Below are 21287 nucleotides of genomic sequence, written 5' to 3'. Positions count from 1 at the left end.
TGCATGTCTGTTATGTCTATCAGAGTGTTTGTGTTTCTGCATGTGTGCCTGAGTTTGCATTTGTTACCAGGTGGACCTGGACCTGTGTGTGAGTCTTTGTGCGTGTGTGTGTGTGTGTGTGTGTGTGTGTGTGTGTGTGTGTAGTCTGTTTCAACACGTCTACAACTTGCGGGAATTTTATAATCTGGAGCTGGAATATGTGCTCATGTCTGTGTCTGTCTAGCCCTGCTCCACCTCTCTCTTGCTTTCTTTCTATTTTTCTCTCACTCTCTCTTTTCTCTCACCATTTGACAGCTCTAATAAGTTCAGTAGATCAGGTTACACCCCTCGATACATGCCAACTTCTCCCTGTTTTTCTGTACTCCCTCTAATTCTGTCTTCTTGCTTCTCTCTTTTCATATAAATGCTTTGTCTCACTAACAGACACTTTCTCACGAACATGAGGACACAGACACACACATGCATTTACAGGGAGTGAGACACAGTACATGCACGTACTGTCTCTAAAGGCCTCTCAGGTTGCTGACATTTTCCATTTTTGCGCATATAAAGTAATAATAATAATAATATTAGTGGGTGTGACAGAGCAAGGGTCCATTTACTGCCACTGCCAGCCTCCTATAAATATCCCCCTTCTTTGGGGGAATCGGAGAAGCAGCAGAGACCTTCAGTTTACACAGCTGAGGAGCATGTGGACGAAACCCTCTATTCTCTCTCTTTCCCTCTTTTTCCTCCCTCTCCTTTCCCCTATCCCCGCTCTTCATTTTTCTATCACTTCACCACTTCTGCTACTGTGTGTCTCTAACATTTTTGTGTTTTCTTTCTATGTATTCTCTTATCTCCTCTCACCTGCCTTCCTCCCCCATGATTTCTTGCACCTATCTCTTTATCTCACGTGGCCTCCCACCGTTCCTCTCACCCTTACATCTCTCTTTTTCTTTGTCTGCTCTGATAGATATTGTGGAGACACATTGGACAGAGTTCAGCAGGTTATTATGGAAACTGTGGAGAGTGATGAGGTGAAGCTAATTGCAGATGGAAGTCACCCTTCCTTTTATCACGTCTCTGTGTTTTGTTGTCTCTTCACTTCCCTTTGCCTTCTGCCTCCCTCTGTCTCACCTCCACACATACACACACACACACACACACACACACACACACACACACACACACACACACACACACGCACGCACACACACACACACACACACACACACACACACACACACACACACACACACACACACACACACACACACACACAAACAAACACATGGAAAACATAAAAATATATAATGTATGTATAATATAGGCTATAGGCCTAAATATCATTATGGCAAGAGCACGTTCTTCATCATATATGTGGGCCTAAATCCATGTGTGTCTATCAGACAGACAGACAGACAGACAGACAGACAGACAGACAGACAGACAGACAGACAGACAGAGAGATAGGTGGAAATTGTACTTTGGCTCGTCTTTTATTGGTCTTTAGCTCCTCCTAGTGGATTGTATGTGTCAACGTGACAACCCGCCTATTCCTTTCCTAAGAAGATGACGTCATTCAAAACTCAATCCGGGCATTAGAATTGCGGAATATGCCGAGCAATATAAATAAAATACACATTGGCAGTAGACAGTCAGATTCAGTCACGTGCGCCTTTTAAGAATAGGTATTTCGTAGGACTACAAAAATAATAAAATAAAGGAGATTGAGTAGGAATAAAGGCCTTTTCTAAAGTCTTGATTTTGGTTTCTTTATTATTGTGGCGAAATTAATAAGATGATCCTCTACTGAATGTCTCTGCTCATTTTTTTATGAATCATCAGTCAGGTATTACAATAGACCAAAGCTGTGGTAGCGTTACCTATTCAGGAAGTTAAGCACATGTCGGTCCGCTTCCAGCCGCGTTATCCCTATTTTTTTTAATTTCACTTTTCTGTTTCTTTGTAAATGTGCTCGTGTTTATTCAACATTCACGCATTGCTTGCTTTTGAATTGAACTTTAAAACAGACTATCATCGGCATGTCCAGTAACTTGTTTCATTATTTATAGAAGCTGTATTCTTAATTCCGTTGCAGCGGTTTAGCTCAATGGTTACTCTGGATACTTCTGTTAGACTCTTTATCTCAGGAATACAAGCTAAAACCCATATTATCCCAATAAAAAGTTATATATGCGAAGAAATAATCTACTATGATTGCGTTATGGTATTTTAGGATCTTAAACCCACACTATGAACCACCACGTGATGTTTGTGTAAATATAAATTATATAAGAAATAAAACACATTTCCACTGTTCTGATTGCGATTTATCCTCCCTAGAAATAACATGTCACTTTAGTTCGTGCTATGGACGTGTTGGTTAAGGGTGAGAGCAGCTCAGACACACTGGGAGCACAAGAGGTTGCTGTGTGGCCCAACATGTTACCATGGATTTAACCTGGTGCTCTCCAACACATGAATACGATTCCTTTAAAGTGAGGTAGCTCAGTCTATCAAGTGGTTAAAGTAAAAATGTAGGCTATTGTGTACTGAAATATAAGGTAGCTAGAACGATCAGAACTTTATCAAATTAGCTGATTATTTGAAGCACTTAAACCGGATTGTAAGCAGTCCATTCTGATTCTCTAAGCTGTCTGGTAAAGTCCTGTTTTCCAGTTGCCATAAGCCCACTGTTATTGCATAGGCCTACTCTGACACAATAATAATAATAATAATAAAAAAAAATGAACAAACTATTTTTTATAACGGGCGAGGCTACTACATAAAACATAAAAACGACTGCTGATTGTCTAGTTTAATGTCGTTTTTCAACGAAAGACAATTCAAGAGATAATTTATATCAGATGTCCCCCACCAGATGTTAATCCTAAAAATAGAATAAAACCACATATGTTATAAAGTTATCCTCTACAAAGAAGGTTAATAACAAACACAATACATACGTCTGTACAATACGCACCAATAAATAATGCAACAATAAAACATTACAATGATGATATAATAGAAATAATAGTGTTAGATATAATAAAGGTAAAGCTTTAGAGGATAGCTGCCCGGTTACTCAGGTTACTGGATCTGACAATACATTTGATTACAGTAGAAATACAGTACAATCCAGTGTTGCACTGTATGGTGTTTTGGCCGTAGATGTTATGCCGATCAACATCCGGTAGATGGCGCACTAAGACCACAGATTAAAAAAAAAAAAAAAAAAAGACCCAAAACACTACAGACAATAAACAATGGCCTCTGATGGTGACAAAGTGTCAACGGCAGAGAATTAATTGACAAATCCTGATATGTGCTTCGGGAAATGTCAATTAATTAGCTTTTAATGCGTTTTTGCCCCGATTTTCTTTTTTAATATTAAGTGCTTGTAAGAGGCATGTTCTGGGAGGGGACCCCTTCAGGGGTTATATTATTATCTTATTTATTCACATAAATTGACATAGCCTGCTGTGTAGACTAATTGTCACATCCAGCACCGGTAACACACTTCATCCTCACTTTCTCAGCAAAACACCCCACATGCTGAACTCATTTTGTAGTCATATGTAGCCTATGTATAAATGCCCTGATGTTTAAAGTGTATTGTATATCGGATATGATATGTTTTTAAATATTGGCACTTTGAGTATATTTTCCCAAATGAGCCTGGTGAAGACTGTAGGCTGAAACGCATTGGTTTCCACAATGAAGCCCCATGAACTGGTGGTTGATGAGTGGAGTTGATATTATGACATGTGTTTATGTTTAAAAATCCTGACTCAAACTATAGTGGTTACATAGGCAGGTCATGATGTAAGTTTAAAACTCAACATTATGAAGGGCAGCTGTATGTTGTTATGTATGGAATGGCATTCTATGATTGTATTGTGCATTGTGTGTTTTATATGGATGACAGTTGATGCCGGAGTAATCCTCTCTTTAGTGGCTGAGCAAAAAGATAAAAAAATAAATAACATTTTGTGTTTGGATATTTCTGTTATAACTGTCACTTGCTTGTAAAATATATTGGATACATTATAATCTATACATGTTTGTGTTGTTTTATATTTGTTTAGCTGTATGTCTATATGTATCTTCCTCTAAATGTGTCCTCTGCACGCTGTACTTAGAATCTGATTCAAATGTTCTTTGAGTCAACGTACTTGACCAATAAAGTTAATTATGATTTGTATTGATAAGGTAAAAGAAACGAAACTTTTCTTTTTTAACGGGGCCCTTCAATTGCTCAGCACCCTGTTGCTGTGATGCCACTGAGATTACAATAGCCGTACTTATTTCCACACATTGTTACACTGTCGGGCAGTACCCAGTAGATGGCGCCACACGATCACAAACGAAGTGAAATGAATTAGTTGGCCTCGCATGTGCACATTTGGGGTCAAATAAAACCTGCTCAACTTGAAATCCCTTAAAAATTGAAACATATAGCCTACTTCTTACTTTTGAGCATGTGAAAGAAAACATGAAAAGTTTCCTACCATTAGTCCTTTACCATCCATGATCCACCAGGTGGCTGTTAAGCGGTAGTTCAGAGAAAGTAATGGCTGTCTTTCTGTCGGACAATGGGGTGAGCGAGGCGATAGGGGCGGGTGAGACCGGCTTAATGCTGCGTGTAATGCATGTTAATGTAACAGGCACCGAGGGACCGCTGGCCGGAATGCTTTGGGATTATTTATCACAAAACATTTGTATTCTTCCGTCGGAGAACGGTTGATCCCGGATAGCTGCCCACTAATCCTTCACTCCGTTAATTAAAAAGAAGAGGAAAGCAATGGAACTGGTGGTGGTGATTTTTTTCTTTTCCAGAAATGTAATCATTTCTGGAGAAGCTTAACCATCTGCTTGAGGTTAAGTCTGCAAGCAGATTGTGTTTTCTGCTTATTTAAACCTGAGGATTTTAGTTTTTTCCTGAAAAGGGGAGGGTGTTGCACTTCGGGGGCTGCTTACGAGACAGGTCGGAGGACACTTTTTGTGCCAAGGAAAGTATAAGTGATACTTATTATTTAACATCTTATTCCATAATGATCACTTAAATCATTTAATAGTATGTCGTTTTTATTAAGAAATAAATCGTGACCTTAGTTATTAACCTTTAAATACCAGACTGAGCATGAAATATACAGAAACCACATCCCACCCCCATTCCCTGAATCCTAAAGTTATTCTTCTCTTAAAAGAGAAATGTCAGAAACAACCACTCTCCAATCTGAATTATTATTCCCACTACCCCCGTTTGATTTAGTTTTCAAGGGAAAAGTTCACAACAACAATAGACATCAACGACGCTTGGTTTCCCTAAACATTCTCACAGAGGAGCAACCATCAACACAATTTTCGACAGAGGTTTTGGGGGCAGTTAACCAGAAAATGTAGCGTCTAGTGTACAAGAAAAGGCTGACCCTAGGAAGTCGAAATGTTTGTTTCTTGTTATTTCTCTCTCATCTCCCACTCGCTTTCTTCATCTTTTTTGGTAGCTAACAAGCTCAGCGCTGCCCGGAGGCCAAGGCTGTGTCGTCAGTCCCAAGAAGAGACTTTCAGATTTCAAGCCACCGTTTTACATTAGGATGCCACTCGTGTCTGTCTGGAGACGAACCCGAATTCACAAAGGCATCCTTTAGTTTCTCTCTCTCACTCTCTCTCTTTCCCTCTCTTTGCTGTTGTTCAGTGGCTGTCTAACTGACCAGGATTAACAGAAAAAGATTAGATCTGAACAAACATGTGCCGCACTCTAAAGAGGCCCGAGTTGTCCTCTTTGTCCTATAAAAACTACACTGCTCAGTGGTAGTACTTTAATCTACTGAAGGCACTTATTACAGTCAAAGATTTGAGTCCCCGAAAACAGCCTTCATGCTCTCCTCTTTCTGTCATCTGAAACTGTAAACACATCACCTATGGGATATTTATCTAATCCCAACTATAATACCTGATTAGAGACAAGTATGATTACGGCTTTATGACATTGCTTTTACGTTGATTATGTTGATACATGTTCAGGCCTACTTAAGTAAATGAAAGTCGTGTAACGCGCATTTGTATAAGAGTATCGCTTTGATTGTCACTGTATTAATTTAAGCTGCAGCATGTAGCTCACACTCGTTTAAATATTGATTGAAATTGAATATCCTGACCCATCAAAGGTTGTTTTTGTAAAACCCAATTTCGTGTGTGATGATTAATGAATAGGACTGTTTTTGCAATGTGGGCATTCATCTTCAAAGAGCTCTCATTAAAAAGCATATAATCCCAGGAGCCTACTGGCAGTGGCCACTGGCCCGTTTGTATGTTGACGAGTTGGGGGTGAGAATGTGTTGCAAGGCACAGCGACTGAGCGCTTAGGCTAGTAGCTATAATGGAGGTTACAACAAATCAAGGTAAAATAATGTTCGCTACCACTGCCATCCTGGGCCTGTAGGGCAATGTGGTCACCATGACAAATCCTTGTCCATCTTCATCTGTTAAATGTAGCCTAGAAAACGATACCCACAACACAATTTGTCCCCTAATCCAAATCTGGCTCTGACGTCTGGTGTCAAATTTACGCCTTGTCGTCTCTTTAATGGGTCAGAGGAACAGAGATGAGGATGTGAAAGGGTTAAATGTCTCCAGTAATTAGAGTCGCACTTCGCGTCAGTGTCCTCCAATACGGAGCTGCTAGAAGCTACGTCCACCCACCCCCTCTCTCTCTCTCTCTCTCTCTCTCTCTCTGTCTCTCTCTCTCACACACACACACACACACACACACACACACACACACACACACACACACACACACACACACGCCTACCCACCAGCTCCTCCGAGTGTCTAATACACTGGAAAATCAAAGCGCGAGCCTCCCCCGTTCACACACCACCGGTGTTGCGCGTGGAGCACAACACAGAGAGAGAGAGAGAGAGAGAGAGAGAGAGAGAGAGAGAGAGAGAGAGAGGGAGGTGCTTTCACTCTCCTCACCTCTCCCGTCCCCTCAGCTTAACTATCCAGTAAACTTATCTGTACATATAGATGTTACAAACTTAAATCTGAAGATTTTTTATTTGGGACAGTCTGTGCGTTTGTATGTACTTTTTAGCTACAGTTGAATGGCTTTATGAGGCGAAAGATGTCTGGGTGAGGTGATTTTACGCACACCGCTGAAATGGATCACAGACTCCCCAAAGGCAGTTGGGTACCGGTGACTGGGCTGGTTGTATGTCTGCTTCTGTGTGCGTGTGTAGTGGACCTGGTTCTTGCGCAAATTCGGTACTCCATTCCAGAAGAGCTGGAGCATGGAGCTTTTGTGGGCAACATCGCCGAAGACCTAGGCTTGGATGTGGCCAAGCTGTCAGCCCGCCGGTTTCGTATAGTCTCCGGCGCAAAGAGGCAGTATTTAGAAGTGAACTTGGAGAATGGTATTCTCTTCGTCAACGAAAAGATAGACAGAGAGGAGCTGTGTGAACGAAGCCCGAGCTGTTTTTTACACTTACAAGTGGTAATTGAAAATCCATTAGAACTGTACAGAGTGGAAGTGGAGATTTTAGATGTGAATGACAACTCCCCCAGTTTCCCATGGAGCGAGTTTAATCTTGACATCACAGAGTCGGCTGCGTCAGGCTCTTGTTTCCCGTTAGAGAGCGCACAGGACCAGGACGTGGGCACCAACTCTCTGCGTTCCTACCAGCTAAGCGCAAACGAGCACTTTGTACTGAATATCCAGACGCGCAATGATGGAAGCAAGTTTGCGGAGCTCGTGCTGGACACCCCACTGGACCGGGAACAGCAGAAAAAGCACGAAATGGTTTTGACTGCCTTTGACGGTGGGTCACCGGAACGCTCTGGGACAGCACTGATAACTATTACAGTGTTAGACGCAAACGATAACGTGCCCGTATTTGACAGATCAGTGTACCGGGCGAGTCTGGTGGAGAACGCACCGAGGGGGACGCTGGTGCTGAAGCTGAACGCCACAGACCTGGATGAGGGCTCGAATGGGGAGGTGACCTACGCGTTTAGCGGGCACGCACCCCTCAAGGTGCGTGAACTATTCAGCGTGGACCCGTACACCGGTGAAATCCGAGTGAAGGGAATTGTGGACTATGAGAAAGCCAGCGTATATGAGCTGTATGTGCAGGCAAAAGACAGGGGACCCTCGGCTGTGGCTGTACACAGCAAAGTGCTGGTAGACATCCTAGATGTGAATGACAACGCGCCCGAAGTCATCCTCACATCAGTGTCCACTCCTGTCCAGGAAGACGCGCCACCGGGCACGGTGATAGCTGTTATCAGTGTAATGGATCGGGACTCGGGAGAGAACGGAAACGTTGACTGTCAGATTCCGAGCAACGTCCCCTTTCAGCTCCATTCATCTTTTAAAAACTATTATACTCTAGTGACAAGCGAGTTTCTAGACAGGGAAACTGTGTCAGAGTACAACATCACCCTCACAGCCCGAGATTTGGGCTCTCCTTCGCTCTCCACCAGGAAAACTATCCTCGTTCTAGTATCTGACATTAATGACAACCCCCCGCGATTCTCTCAACCTTCATACACAGTTTATGTGACCGAGAATAATGCCCCGGGCGCTTCCATTTGCTCTGTAACTGCATTCGACCCCGATTCTAATCAGAACGCCTATCTGTCTTATTCTATTCTCGAGGGTCAGATTCAGGGCATGCCCGTGTCCACTTATGTCTCAATCAACTCTGACAACGGCAATATCTACGCACTGCGCTCTTTTGATTATGAGCAACTTAGAAACTTTCAGATTCTGGTACAAGCGCAGGACGCTGGTTTCCCCCCTCTCGCCAGTAATATCACAGTCAACGTCTTTGTCTTGGACCAGAACGACAATGCACCTGTTATTGTATCCCCGCTGCCCAAAAACGGCACCGTGGCCACAGAGGTGGTTCCGCGGTCAGTAGATGCTGGGTATCTGGTTACCAAAATAACAGCGTTAGACGCGGACGCAGGGCAAAACTCCCGGCTGTCCTATCAGGTGTTGCAGGCTACAGACCCAGGACTGTTTAGTGTGGCTCTGTACACGGGCGAAATCAGGACTATTCGCCGGCTAGTGGAAAAAGACGCAACAAGGCAAAGACTGGTAATATTAGTCAAGGACAATGGGCAGCCGCCGCTCTCCGCGACGGTCTCCATTGTCCTCACAGTGGTGGACAGCGTGCCTGAGTCGCTGTCAGATTTCGGAGACCTCACACTCAGCCCACAGCCCCCCTCAAACCTCGCCCTCTACTTGATCGTGTCACTGAGCACAATATCTTTAATATTCCTTGTGGCTATTATCGTGCTGGCTGTGGTCAAATGCTACAAGGACAGGGAGACCATCAGCGGGTACAACCTCCCCCCGTTCGCCTGCTGCTGCTGCGGGGGGTTTCAACCCGATCCGCCTCCGGAGGTGTTCAAAAAATCCAACCTCAACCTGCAGATTTCATCCGCGGCCAAAGTCCCCACGAACTGTATGGAGGTGAATGGAAACAGCAGTCTCTCTCAGTCATATTGTTATAAAGTCTGCCTGACTCCCGAATCTGCCAAAAGTGACTTTATGTTTCTGAAGCCGTGCAGCCCCGGCAGCACGCCGAGGAACAACGAAGCGAAGAGCGCAGAAAACTCGTGGAACGCGCAAAGCCGGAGCGCATCTGTGAACAACGGAGCAACTACTCCCAATGAGGTACAGTGAAATCAACGTATAGTACAAGACGCGAGAGCTTATGTTCATTTAAATCCGTCTGTTTCACTCACTGCCACAACAAAACCCATCTCAGTTTTCTATCTGATAAGTATCTAGACTGTGACATTCTCCCATGAAGGTCAAATCACGCATGCCATACAGATTTAAACTCAACTTGAGCAAAGCAAAACCGGGGTTCTTCTCTTCTCTCTCTTCTTAGTAAGTGTGCTACACAGCATGTTGTCTCGACTGTTTTTATAATTATTGCAATACTTTATCCTGTTGTGCAGCCATGGTAATGTTTTGCACCGGGTAAATGAAATGAGACGATGTGAGATTACATTTTAATTGACATGGTAATGAAAGTGTAAAGCCCTATCTTGCAAGGAGCATATTCTGTGCGCATACCGTGTCTTATCTCTGAAGTAAGATTTAAATTACTGAGTGAGAGGAAGAGGAGATGTAGTTCAAGTTGTGTCCTCTGTTCAGTCTTAGTAACATTTGCAGGTGTCTTCACGACACGTTTTCGCAAATTAATTACACATGGAAAAAGCTTTGAAGAATAATTCATGAACTTAATTATAATAGGTTGTGACCTGGGAGATTACATCATCCAGTGTCATTGGCACGTGCTTTTCTTGCAGTGAGGGGGCACATACCTGCTCCCAGCCCATCTACCTGAGTTTAAACAAAAAGTCAAGGTTATATATAGGGCGGACAAGGTGAATGGCAGTTATCTGAATTCCTCTGCTTGGGTTCAGACTATTCTTTTTTTGCCAGTCGGGTTTGCGACAAGCCTTCTTGTCCTCAAACTAACAATATAGGACAGATAACCTCACTAACTATGCCTCAAGGGCACACGCACGGCTGGACCATTATACTACACACAATGTGGCATATTCGCAAGGGGGGGGGGTGGCCATTATTGATGAAAAATGGCAAATGGACGGTTTTGGGAAGACAGGGGAGGACATCGAGAGGGGAGGGGGCAAGGAGAAGAAGGGGGTGCAAGGACATGACTGGACTGAGACGTGGGCCGCCTGTAGATCGGCCCCGACGTTGTCCTCTGAATGCGAGGAGAGAGAGAGAGAGAGAGAGAGAGAGAGAGAGAGAGAGAGAGAGAGAGAGAGAGAGAAACAGAGAGATGTGGCTTCATATTTGTCGAGCAAGGGTGGGGAAGACAGGAGGGGGGCATAGAAGGAGGGGGAAGGAAGGAGACAAGGAGAAAGATAATTTACAGAGGCAGGATGTCTACACTAGTGTTTTCTAATTCTAATAGATGGGGCAGTAGATCGTAAATATGTGCGTGTTGCTCATTGTCGCCTCACTGTTTTCATCAAAACGCAGAGTGACAAAGACTCAGGGCCATGGTACCAGACACTACCAGACAGACTGAGAAATGTCAGTCCAGTCACTGGCACATGCACCTCTGGCCACAAGAGGGATTTCGAGGTCACGGTGATTGTTCTGCCTGCAGCTATGCTCCTTCAGGAGAATGTGTCCTTCCTGTCGTTAATTGGTTCCCGTAATTCACCCGGTGGTGTCCCTCAGCGTACCCATATGAGTCGTCGTAAGGTCGTCAGTGACACATTAAACCTCAAAGACAAATCTCAATGAAACCATTTGAGCATTACGCAAAGCAAGTACATAGGCCTGCTTAAGTTGATGAATTGAAGGTGAAAAGAGAGATTAAACACACATTCAAGCGTGTAAGACACGCAGGACAGGTGCGTGTACGTGTATGCGTGCGGGGTTGTGTATACAGCTGCAAGGACCTCAAACTTTTCAAGGCTCTCTGTGAGACTTTTAATTAAAAACCTTGCTCGAGGAGCATCAGGCAAATATTAATGTAAAAATAATGCATAAAATCCACAAAACAATGACGTGTGTAATTTTCTTAATTTCCTCCCTGGCACGGTTTCCTTTGAAGATCAAAATCATGTTTCGTTTCATCCCGGTGGGGTTCTAATTGGTTTTGTGCGTAGTTGGCGGGACGTGTATTTTGAATAATAATACGCTTACGTCGCATTCTCCATTTTAACAACTTTTAAGGGAATTAATAGAGCGTGGAATCCATACTATGAGACTCAGAGCCGGAATAAATATGTCTCGGGTGCTCTCATTCACCTCTCACGCTGTGCCACAGACGATAAAAGCAAAATTGACAGGCGAGTTGTAGCTGAAGGCAACAGCATCTCTGCTCTTAAAAATGCTGTTCAGTCAAACATCCACAGGGCGGCAGCCGCGATCCATGTGAAAAAAGTCATGTCTCCATTTCAGGACAAGCACAAAGATAGACTGCTCCTCGTGTCAATTATCACTGACCTCCACTGATCCAAGGGGATAGAATGAACAGGCGTTGTTTGTTATCAAGACCGATTTGATTAAAACTTATTTTGAAGAAAGACATTTCTCAAACTAGACCTGGACAGTGACATTGCATTGCATACATGGGGATTTTGTATTTTCTTTTTGAAATTTAATTATGTCATGCTATTTTCCCTGCAGCTGAAGCAGCCAAACACAGACTGGACTCTCACAAAGAATCAAAACTCCTCCATTAAAAGGTACCATTTTTTAACTTTGACCTTTGCTCTTTTTCAACCCAGATTAAAGCAATTGTACTAAAGCATAAAATGCTCACATAATGAGCTGAAGTACACAGCCTGTATAAAGATCACTTGTGTTAGAATGGATATAGATATTGCATTTACATATGAGTAAAGTACGTTGTCATTACAGACTGGTATCTTGTTTGCAGTTATAACTCTATCAACATGGATGGCACCCTCATGCGTAAGGCAATGCATGCAGACCCAGAAAACTATGTCACCTCCATGGGGCCTGGACAATACTGGACCTGGGGTACTCACATGAGAGGGATGAAAGGTAAAGAGAGGCCAAAGAGTGGCCCACAAACAACTTTCTTCAACACTTTAGGGTTACGTATACATTAAAAGTATGTTATGTACACACAAACACAAGTTTTCTATACAACACAGAACACATCCATGCGTTTGTGTAATAAGATCTGTTTTCCTTTGTTTTTGCTTTAATTGGTTTGTTGGTATAGACTTAATCAATCTCCAATACCACTAACAGAAGCAGGGTTATATTCATACCCCATCATTATAGCTCTGTTTTGTATTGTTGTTGCTTGTCATTGTTTACTGTCCTGACTGCAAAGCACTTAACTTTGTTTTAGAAAAGCGCTATTGAAATGAATATAACACTCCAGCCGTAAGTCAATATTGAATAATTAAGTAGCTGCTTATCCTCTCCTTTCTTCTTATCTATGTCATACTACAGACTATAAGATGTCTCCTTCAACTAGTGGGGTCCCCGCTCGCCCCTGGACTCCTCGGTGCACACCTCCTCCCCAACAGCAGCAGCCATCAATCCCACCCCACCCTCACCCTCACCCGCATCCTCCCCCACACCCACCACCTGACTACCACCACAATATGTACATCCCTGGGACACCATCAGGATTTTGCACACTGAGGCCCGCAGCACCCCGAAGCGAGCTGGATGTCCACAATTCTTTCTCTACCTTTGGCAAGAAGCGACGTCTTCAGATGTCCCCCCAGGGAGAGGCTGCGATTATAAATAATGACCTGTACAATGACTGACTTTTCAATGACTTGGAATGGATGATTAAAATGACGGATAACCTCATATGAATAGGAAGAGACCATTCAGTACATACATTTATGAACAAATGATTTACAAGTGGGATGAAAAATACAGAGCATTTGCAAAAGAGAAATAATGAATAAACAATCCATTATGGCAAACATGCTGAATGGAAATGAAGTCTGACGGCTATTTATGTGACATGCAACTGTAACATGGTCAATATGTGTCTGCCTATTATTATTATTATTATTATTATTATTTAGACAATCAAACTGGAGCAGCAATTATATCCAAAATCTTTTGAAAAAGCATTAGTGGACAATACTTTTGCACATCCTTATGAATTTATATTTTTGATTTTATGAAAATAAAAGGTGTTTTCTTTTTGTATGTTTGTTTGCTAACAGAGTTTTTGTGAATATGACACATAGTAGGATAATGTATATGCAAGCTGCAACATGATGCAGACAACTGTAAAGAGGGGAGGTTCCCCACACATGTACTGTATACATTTATGAAAATAAAGTATTTTTTTCATATGGTCTTCCTTATGTCTCTTGAACATGCTAATTCATAAAACTCAAGGCCTAACCCAACCCTGATACCCTGATACATGCACGCACTCAAACACAGATTCGGTCGATCTACATCCATAAAGCATTTAAATGTGAGCTCCCCAGATCTATGTTTAATTAGCTTGAGTCAATTATTTTGGGGTAAAAAAATTTCAACAGCTCCTCTTACAAGGGTAGAAAGCTTTTCGCCTTGGTAAGCTGTTTTCCACAGCGAGGAATAAACATAGTAAAATGCTAACATATGCTAAGTGGAGTGCTTGCATTTCCATTTGCCCGCAGAGAATAGTGAAGTTCATTAACTGAACAAACAGAACCTCTCCCCCCCCCTCTCTCTCTCTCTCTCTCTCTCTCTCTCTCTCTCTCTCTCGAAATATCACTTTAATTAAGACCACGGACATGAATACAAGCATCAGGGGAAGGGGGGCTCAGCTCAAATGCCACACCTGGATGTGAGCTAGAGGGCCTGTGACTTCTCTTTCTGTGCCCTTTTACATCTTACTTCTCAGGGAATTAGTTTCTACCATCAACAGATGAGAGCTGGCCACTGGCCAGAAATGAGCAGAATAATTAGGTCGTCGTGTGGCTCAGATTGAAAATAATTTAGTTAATAAGGAAACGGGTGTCCGTAGAGAGCACGGAGGGGAGCAGGCTAACCTCCTCTGCGGTAAGGTGATCTATAGGGACGGCTGAAGGGGCAGCCGCATTTAGGTCAGCTTGGCTTACTTTCAGATGAGTGAGGAATAAAGTTCTGTTCTAAAAATAGAGGTGTATGATTATTCTAAGTTAAAGTTAAAGTTAAAAAAAAATAGTTATTTTAGGATCATTAAACAAAACATATTCAGAAACATCAAATAAATGTGTCCTATATGTCATCACCTGAAGACCAAACAAATAGGCTCACACAAATTTCGGTATCTTTTAAACTCCGTGTTTGGTGAAATTGTAATACAATTATAGTGTTGTCATTGGTGAAATTATAGTCAATAAAAGGTATAACATTTCACAGTCATTTCCGTTACAGCCACATGATCCTCAGCACATGGCAACTACTGTAACTTCCCATCCTTTAACCATGTTGGTCATTTGCATTGGGAGCTGTCCATGGTCATGGTGCTGAAATAGTTTTGACCAAGTTGTCCTTTCCAAGCCAACTGCAATATCATCAGTCGTCCACCAGAGGGCGCATATGATACTACTCAATGAAGACTGGTGCAGAATGTTGGATTTAATGTTATCGAGGCGAATTAGCGTTTCCTAGGATGGCGAAGGAATGTCCTGCCTTACTCTGCCTTACTCTGCCTCTGATTGGCTTACCATGGTATTCTTACCCTAAACCTAACCAATCCAACCAACGACGGTCTTTGAGTGTTTAGAAAAGCGCTATAAAAATAAATGTATTATTACTATCAGCACTAATCAGAGGCAGAGTAGGGCGGGACAGAATTATTGACCACATTCAGGTGTACTCGGGTTTTTATCAAAATACTGGATGCAATTGTATTCATCCATGTTTCATGCATTTGCATTTGCACCATCTGGCTTAGCAACAGATCTCTCCAGCAGATGGCATCATTGAGTAAGAATTATTGCACACCATTGAGACAGTCTTAGGTAAGAAGGGTTGATTCATTCTACATTGAAAACTCAGGTTGTGTTTGGGGGGGGAGGGGGGGGGGGGGCAGAGTGGAAGCAGAAGGGGCAGAGGAATATAGAGGGGCATAGTTAGTTCTTTTCTTTTGGGACAGACACACAGACTGAAACCACAAGCAACAGTAGTCAGTGGTATTATAGGTTATTAATGAAATCAGAGCTGTTTCTGATCTCACTTTAATATATGAAAATAGAGCAGACACATAAAAATGTTTATCCACAATTTACAGCTTGCAAATGAATATCCTGAAAATATGTGCAAATACAGACTTGGTGTGTATGTGTGTGTGTGTGTGTGTGTGTGTGTGTGTGTAGAAAGCTACAGGTGTTGTGCTAAATGTTTGTGTTTAAGGCATACAAGAGTTTACAGATTCATAACCTTGGCCTTACACAAACAACAGAGAGGCTCTGATTGGCTTCATTGACATAAGAACAACTTTCCCAGATGCTGTCAGCCAACAGTATGATTAATGATTTTAGCTAAGCCACTATAGCACAACCCGGTGCTTTGTTGCCAACAAGTGACATAAGAAGGTAATACAAATTGGGTTGAAGATTAAGAGTTTGTTTTATTTGTAATTAATTTGATTTCAGTAAATGTGTTAACTGTTCTCAACCCATTATCTCCTGGAACCGTCCGGCTATATGTTTTTGAAGATTAAAAACTGCACAGTTGTGCCTTGTTTGTATTAAACTGAGTATAGCGTGCCAATTGGAAATCTCATGTTCTTATGTTCTCAATTAATTAATTTGACATCAGGCTAACAAGTAAATTACACTGCAGTCATTTCCATATTTTATATTTAGAAATTGGTGGGTCTTAGTTCGTTTGGATCAAGTAATCTGTGCTGACATCAGTGAAGAACAGCCATAGTGCATCATAGTTGCTTCTAGTAGCCAACATAGCTACAAGGTGGTTAAAAGATGGTAAACAAAGAAGTGATTTCTAAAAAAAAAAAGTTCAGTCAGTTATTTGGGGCATTTTAGCTACAGTGTGACTACCATTTAATGTTTTTACTGAATGATTTACTACTAGAACTGCATATTCACAAGGTGTTTTCATCCTCAAACACAAAACCCACACATCACCTATTTCCACAATAGGTGCCCCACAGACATTTCCTCTTTTCAATGTATAGGGTAATGATTTTGAAAAATAATGTTACAGTTAGAGTGTGTTGGTTCAAGAATGTTACAATTCTAGAATTTTAAGTTACTAGAATGTGATGGTTTGAGAATGTTAAAAAAACAGGCATCATTAAGCAGCTTGACAGCCTCCATCTGGGATGATCAAACAGCAAGATGGAGACAGGGTTAAAAAGCATTATATCTTGTAAAATTATAGTGATAATAATGGTAAAGATAATTGCTAATTTTTGTTAATCTGACATTACCTTTCTTTTAGGCTGTTAGAAATACGGATGATTTCAGACAACAGCACTCTGGCCATAAACAAGAATGATGACAAGCTCCAGACAGTGTGTGTGGTGCCATCAGCCTGATGACATCAGGCCTTTAAAAAAAGTCTAATTATGTATTAAGATGATGTGATCAACTCACTCATCACAGTATATCTAGATCCCCAAAACGGCAAGTTACCACTAGGCTCAAAAATGATATTTATTTGGGGCGACCTCTAGCACATCCAGTAGAGTTTGGGCCCTATAGGCTGAGTCCTTAGCAGCGGCCCAAGTTTGAATCTGACCCGCGACGTTGCATGTCATCCCCCCTCTCTCTCCCTTTCCTGTCTTCAGGCTGTCCTGTCAATGAAAGGCCATAAAAGCCCAAAAAGAAATCTTAAAAGGGATACTATTTTTTTGATTTATTTGAATTAAAAAAACCAACAGCAGCTTTAACCTAAGTAAACTGAATTTCAATTGCATTACATAGCTAGATGTAATGCAATTGAAATTCAGTTTACTTAGGTTAAAGCTGCTGTTGGTTTTCTTGAATAGTATGTAGCATTTCAGAGTTTTGAGGCTGAGAATGATTTGTTCATCTGTTGTTGATAAATTCAATATGAGGTTCAGATATATATTAATAATAAGGCTCACTATGATCAAGGATGATCTAGATTTGGCTCCTGATGAACTGGTCATATGTCATATGAAAAAAAACTTTATTTCAGTTCCATTTTTTATTGTAAACACTTTCTTTGTTTTTGTAGCCTGTGTTATCTCCAGTTGGATTAAAAGCAGCCAATTTAACCATTTTTTTTATTTTCTCTGGCTCCTCTGTTTCAAATGTGTATAAATGTGCACACCCAACAGCAGAGAAAATCCCAAGCCAGAGAAATACAATCAAACAGTGTAAAGAAGTTAGTTAAAATGCAATATATCTTCCCCAATTTTAAGAAAACAACATGAGCAAGCGATTCAGGTAAATGCAATTAGACAAAGCTGAAAAAAAGCTGTGCATTGCAGCAGAGGGTTTGGCCAAACTTAACAGGAACACCTTATAATATACGATTTAATATGATAACCCTGCAATCAATAATTAAATATTTTGGGAATCTTATGATATTTACTTTTTTGAGACTGTTATATAGGTTTTGCTTAAGCTCGCAGTAGGTTTTGATTCTGTAGATTGTGGTGTTATTGAATTACATTATATTGTAGGTGTTCCTTTTAGTTTTGCTACCACAAGATGAGTGGTGGGTGGGTTTTTGTGTTTGAGGAGGAAAAAACCCTTGTGAATATGCACCTCTACATTTCTAGTACTAAGTCATGAGTAAAAAAGCTGAAAGAGACAAGTTAAATGGTAGTCACACTGTATACATAGTTGTAGCAAATACACAGAGAAGTTGAAGCAGCAACTTCATTTCTAATATGATATTTTGATCCACAAAAATAAAAAAAAATACACGAGTAAATCCTGCTACATGTCACTGTCCTGTGAGAGCATATTTTGGCCAGTTCTTGGCCAGCAAAGCTGATTCTAACTGCATAGTTTCTGCACTATGTACAGTCTCTGTCACATGGTGTCACTGTTGACTACTAAAGCATAATGCATCTCCCTTCTGGTAGCCATGACACACCCATTTGTAAAGGGTTTAGGACACAGCTTTTCGGGAGATGTGCTTTTATGCTTGAATTAACAAGACGACCCTAAGACATGTCCTAAGATGCTTTTTTTCTGATCTTAAAAAATCAACACGTTTTCAGAATCTGGAGTATTGTTCCCTGTAGACGAAATTATGAATTTTTGGGCCACTGTCTTTGTCTTGTATGCAGTATGGCCCAGCGCTTTGTCTGTGACACGGTACTCCATAGAGGAGGAGATGGAAAGGGGCTCTGTTGTGGCTAATCTCGCTGCGGATTTGGGACTTGAGCCTGGAGGTTTGGCACAACGAGAGGTAAAACTTGACATTTTCCATAACAAAAAATATCTAGATGTCAATAAAAAGACAGGGGAGTTGTATATCGTGGAAAAGATGGACAGGGAATATCTTTGTCCGATAAAAACCACCTCCTGTTTTCTAAAGCTTGATGTTATAATAGAAAGCCCCTTACGTATCTTCAACATTGAACTTGGAATAACGGACATAAATGATAACGCTCCACATTTTCGACGAGACAGAGTGGAGCTCGACGTTTCAGAATCGGCAACACCGGGAGAGAGATTCTCCCTGCCTAATGGAGTGGATCCAGATGTTGGGATAAATACAATTAAAACATACAAACTTAGTGTCAGTGAACATTTCACCATCGAAATTCAGACGGGCAGTGACGGAACTCAATATGTAGATTTGGTGTTGACTAAGTCTTTAGACAGAGAGGAGAATGCTATTCATAATTTAGTACTGACGGCTGTGGACGGCGGGGTCCCTGTGCGCTCCGGCACTGCCAATATTATTGTTAGAGTACAAGATACAAACGATAATCCTCCTCGGTTTGACAAGCAGACTTACACAATTAATATGACAGAAAATTCCCCGATGGGGACCTTAGTGATGAAGCTTAACGCTACAGATCTCGACGAGGGTCCAAATTCGGAGATAGTGTACTCATTCACCCTTTACACGTCAGAAAAAACACAAGACGTATTTGCATTGAATCCTAACACAGGGGAGATAACTGTGAAGGGGACTATTGACTATGAAGATATGAAATTTTATGAGATGCACATTGAGGCCAAAGACAAAGGGACACATCCCTTGCTGGGGCAGTGTAAAGTAGTAGTCCACGTGACGGATATGAACGACAATTATCCGGAAATTACCATACAGTCGGTAAAAAACACAGTGGAGGAGAACATCCCAGTAGGAAGTGTCATTGCTCTGGTAGGCATAAGTGACAGAGACACAGGCGATAATGGTAACGTAAGCCTATCCATAAATCAGCATATGCACTTTATTCTAAACAAATCATCAGATAGACCCTTGCATTACAAGCTCATAGTGTCTGAACCCTTGGATCGTGAATCAGTACCTGAATATGACATTACACTGATTGTTTCAGATGCAGGCACGCCACCTTTATCTGATAACGAAACAATCACTGTGCATCTATTAGATGTCAATGACAACGCGCCACAGTTCCCTCAGCCACTTTATACCATACGTGTAATGGAGAATAACGCACCTGGGGCCTTGCTCAGCTCCCTCACTGCGTTTGACCCTGACCTCCATGAAAACCAGTATCTAGTTTATTTCATCCTAGAGAAGGAGATAGCCAACACCTCCATGTCCATGCTGTTCTCCATCAATCCAGAGAACGGTAATCTTTACGCACTAAAAACGTTTGACTATGAGATCGAGAAGGAGTTTCTTTTCCACATCGAGGCCAGAGACTCTGGCTCTCCTCCACTCAGCAGTAACGTGACGGTCCACATCATCATTGTGGACCAGAACGACAACGCTCCGGTTATTGTCTCTCCGTGGCGTGCGCACGGCTCGGTGGTGGAGGAAAAGATCCCCAGATCCACCGATAAAGGCTCTCTGGTTGCCAAGGTGATAGCCTTAGACACCGACTCGGTGCACAACTCTCGGATTACCTATCAGTTCCTCCAGGTGACTGACGCCACCTTGTTCAGTCTGGACCAGTACAACGGAGAGATCCGGACTATGAGGATGTTCAGTTACAGAGACCCGCGCCACCAGCGACTGGTTGTTGTTGCCAAGGACAACGGGGAGCCTGCTCTCTCTGCTACAGTCACCATCAAGCTGTCCACAGTGGAGACTGTCGTTAAGGCCTACTCTGACATGACTGAGGTACCTCTGGAATATGACATCTTTTCAGACCTAAACCTGTATTTGGTCATCGGTCTGGGCTCGGTGTCGTTTCTCCTGCTGATCACCATATTGGTCACCATTGTGCTCAAGTGTCAGAAACCCAAGCCCAGCAAAGCGGCTCCTCCCTGCAGGAACAGTGTGATCAGTGAGAGGAACTCCACCATCGCAGATTCCACTCTGGTCTCCAACGATGCCTACTGGTACAGTCTGTTTCTAGCAGAGACCAGGAAAGGAAAGCTGGTGGTTAGACAGCCTGTGCCAAAGGGCTCCAGATACATCGTGTCCAGTTTACCAAGAGGCACAGGACTGACAGACACTAGTGACTCAGCAGCTTCTACCCTGCAGGTAATTAACAAATGTTCACGTGTTTGTATCTTTATCATATATCAATATTAGGTGACATTTTGATTAACATTTTAGACATTTCGAGATTACAAATTTGTATCAGTCTGACGATTCTTTTCAGTGATATCTGCAAAATAGGTCATTTTATATCCACATAAAATGTATGAAA

The 21287-nt window shown here is 42.0% G+C and overlaps 2 protein-coding genes across 3 annotated transcripts; both read left to right on the top strand.

Moving 5' to 3' along the window:
- The first annotated feature begins 6803 nt into the window (after positions 1-6803).
- On the top strand, positions 6804-13852 carry si:ch73-233f7.1 (uncharacterized protein LOC100537710 homolog). Of its 2 annotated transcripts, XM_031303420.2 has the most exons (4): positions 6809-9676; positions 12185-12243; positions 12438-12565; positions 12986-13852. In XM_031303420.2, the coding sequence occupies exons 1-4, from the start codon at positions 7154-7156 to the stop codon at positions 13306-13308; spliced, it is 3033 nt and encodes a 1010-aa protein (XP_031159280.1). In that variant the 5' UTR covers positions 6809-7153; the 3' UTR covers positions 13309-13852. The 2 variants fall into 2 exon arrangements, with proteins under 2 accessions (XP_031159281.1, XP_031159280.1); XM_031303421.2 differs by lacking the exon at positions 12986-13852 and having other exon boundaries at positions 6804-9676; positions 12419-12520.
- A 4728-nt stretch (positions 13853-18580) lies between these two features.
- Positions 18581-21169, top strand: pcdhb (protocadherin b). Its single transcript, XM_031303490.2, has one exon. The coding sequence runs from the start codon at positions 18737-18739 to the stop codon at positions 21167-21169; it is 2433 nt and encodes an 810-aa protein (XP_031159350.1). The 5' UTR covers positions 18581-18736.
- Positions 21170-21287: the final 118 nt, after the last annotated feature.

This window comes from Sander lucioperca, chromosome 1, assembly GCF_008315115.2.
Source record: "Sander lucioperca isolate FBNREF2018 chromosome 1, SLUC_FBN_1.2, whole genome shotgun sequence".
Classification (NCBI taxonomy): domain Eukaryota; kingdom Metazoa; phylum Chordata; class Actinopteri; order Perciformes; family Percidae; genus Sander; species Sander lucioperca.
Note: the sequence above shows the minus strand (reverse complement) of the source record. Positions and strands in the feature narration are given on the sequence as shown.

What these genes read in the sequence shown, in the direction of transcription:
- si:ch73-233f7.1 (XM_031303420.2), top strand. Translation starts at nt 7,154, where the DNA reads ATGGATCACAGACTCCCCAAAGGCAGTTGGGTACCGGTGACTGGGCTG. An exon ending in GAGCAACTACTCCCAATGAG is followed by an intron (nt 9,677 to 12,184) that starts GTACAGTGAAAT and finishes TTTTCCCTGCAG; the next exon opens with CTGAAGCAGCCAAACACAGA. An exon ending in TCACATGAGAGGGATGAAAG is followed by an intron (nt 12,566 to 12,985) that starts GTAAAGAGAGGC and finishes GTCATACTACAG; the next exon opens with ACTATAAGATGTCTCCTTCA.
- pcdhb (XM_031303490.2), top strand. Translation starts at nt 18,737, where the DNA reads ATGAATTTTTGGGCCACTGTCTTTGTCTTGTATGCAGTATGGCCCAGC.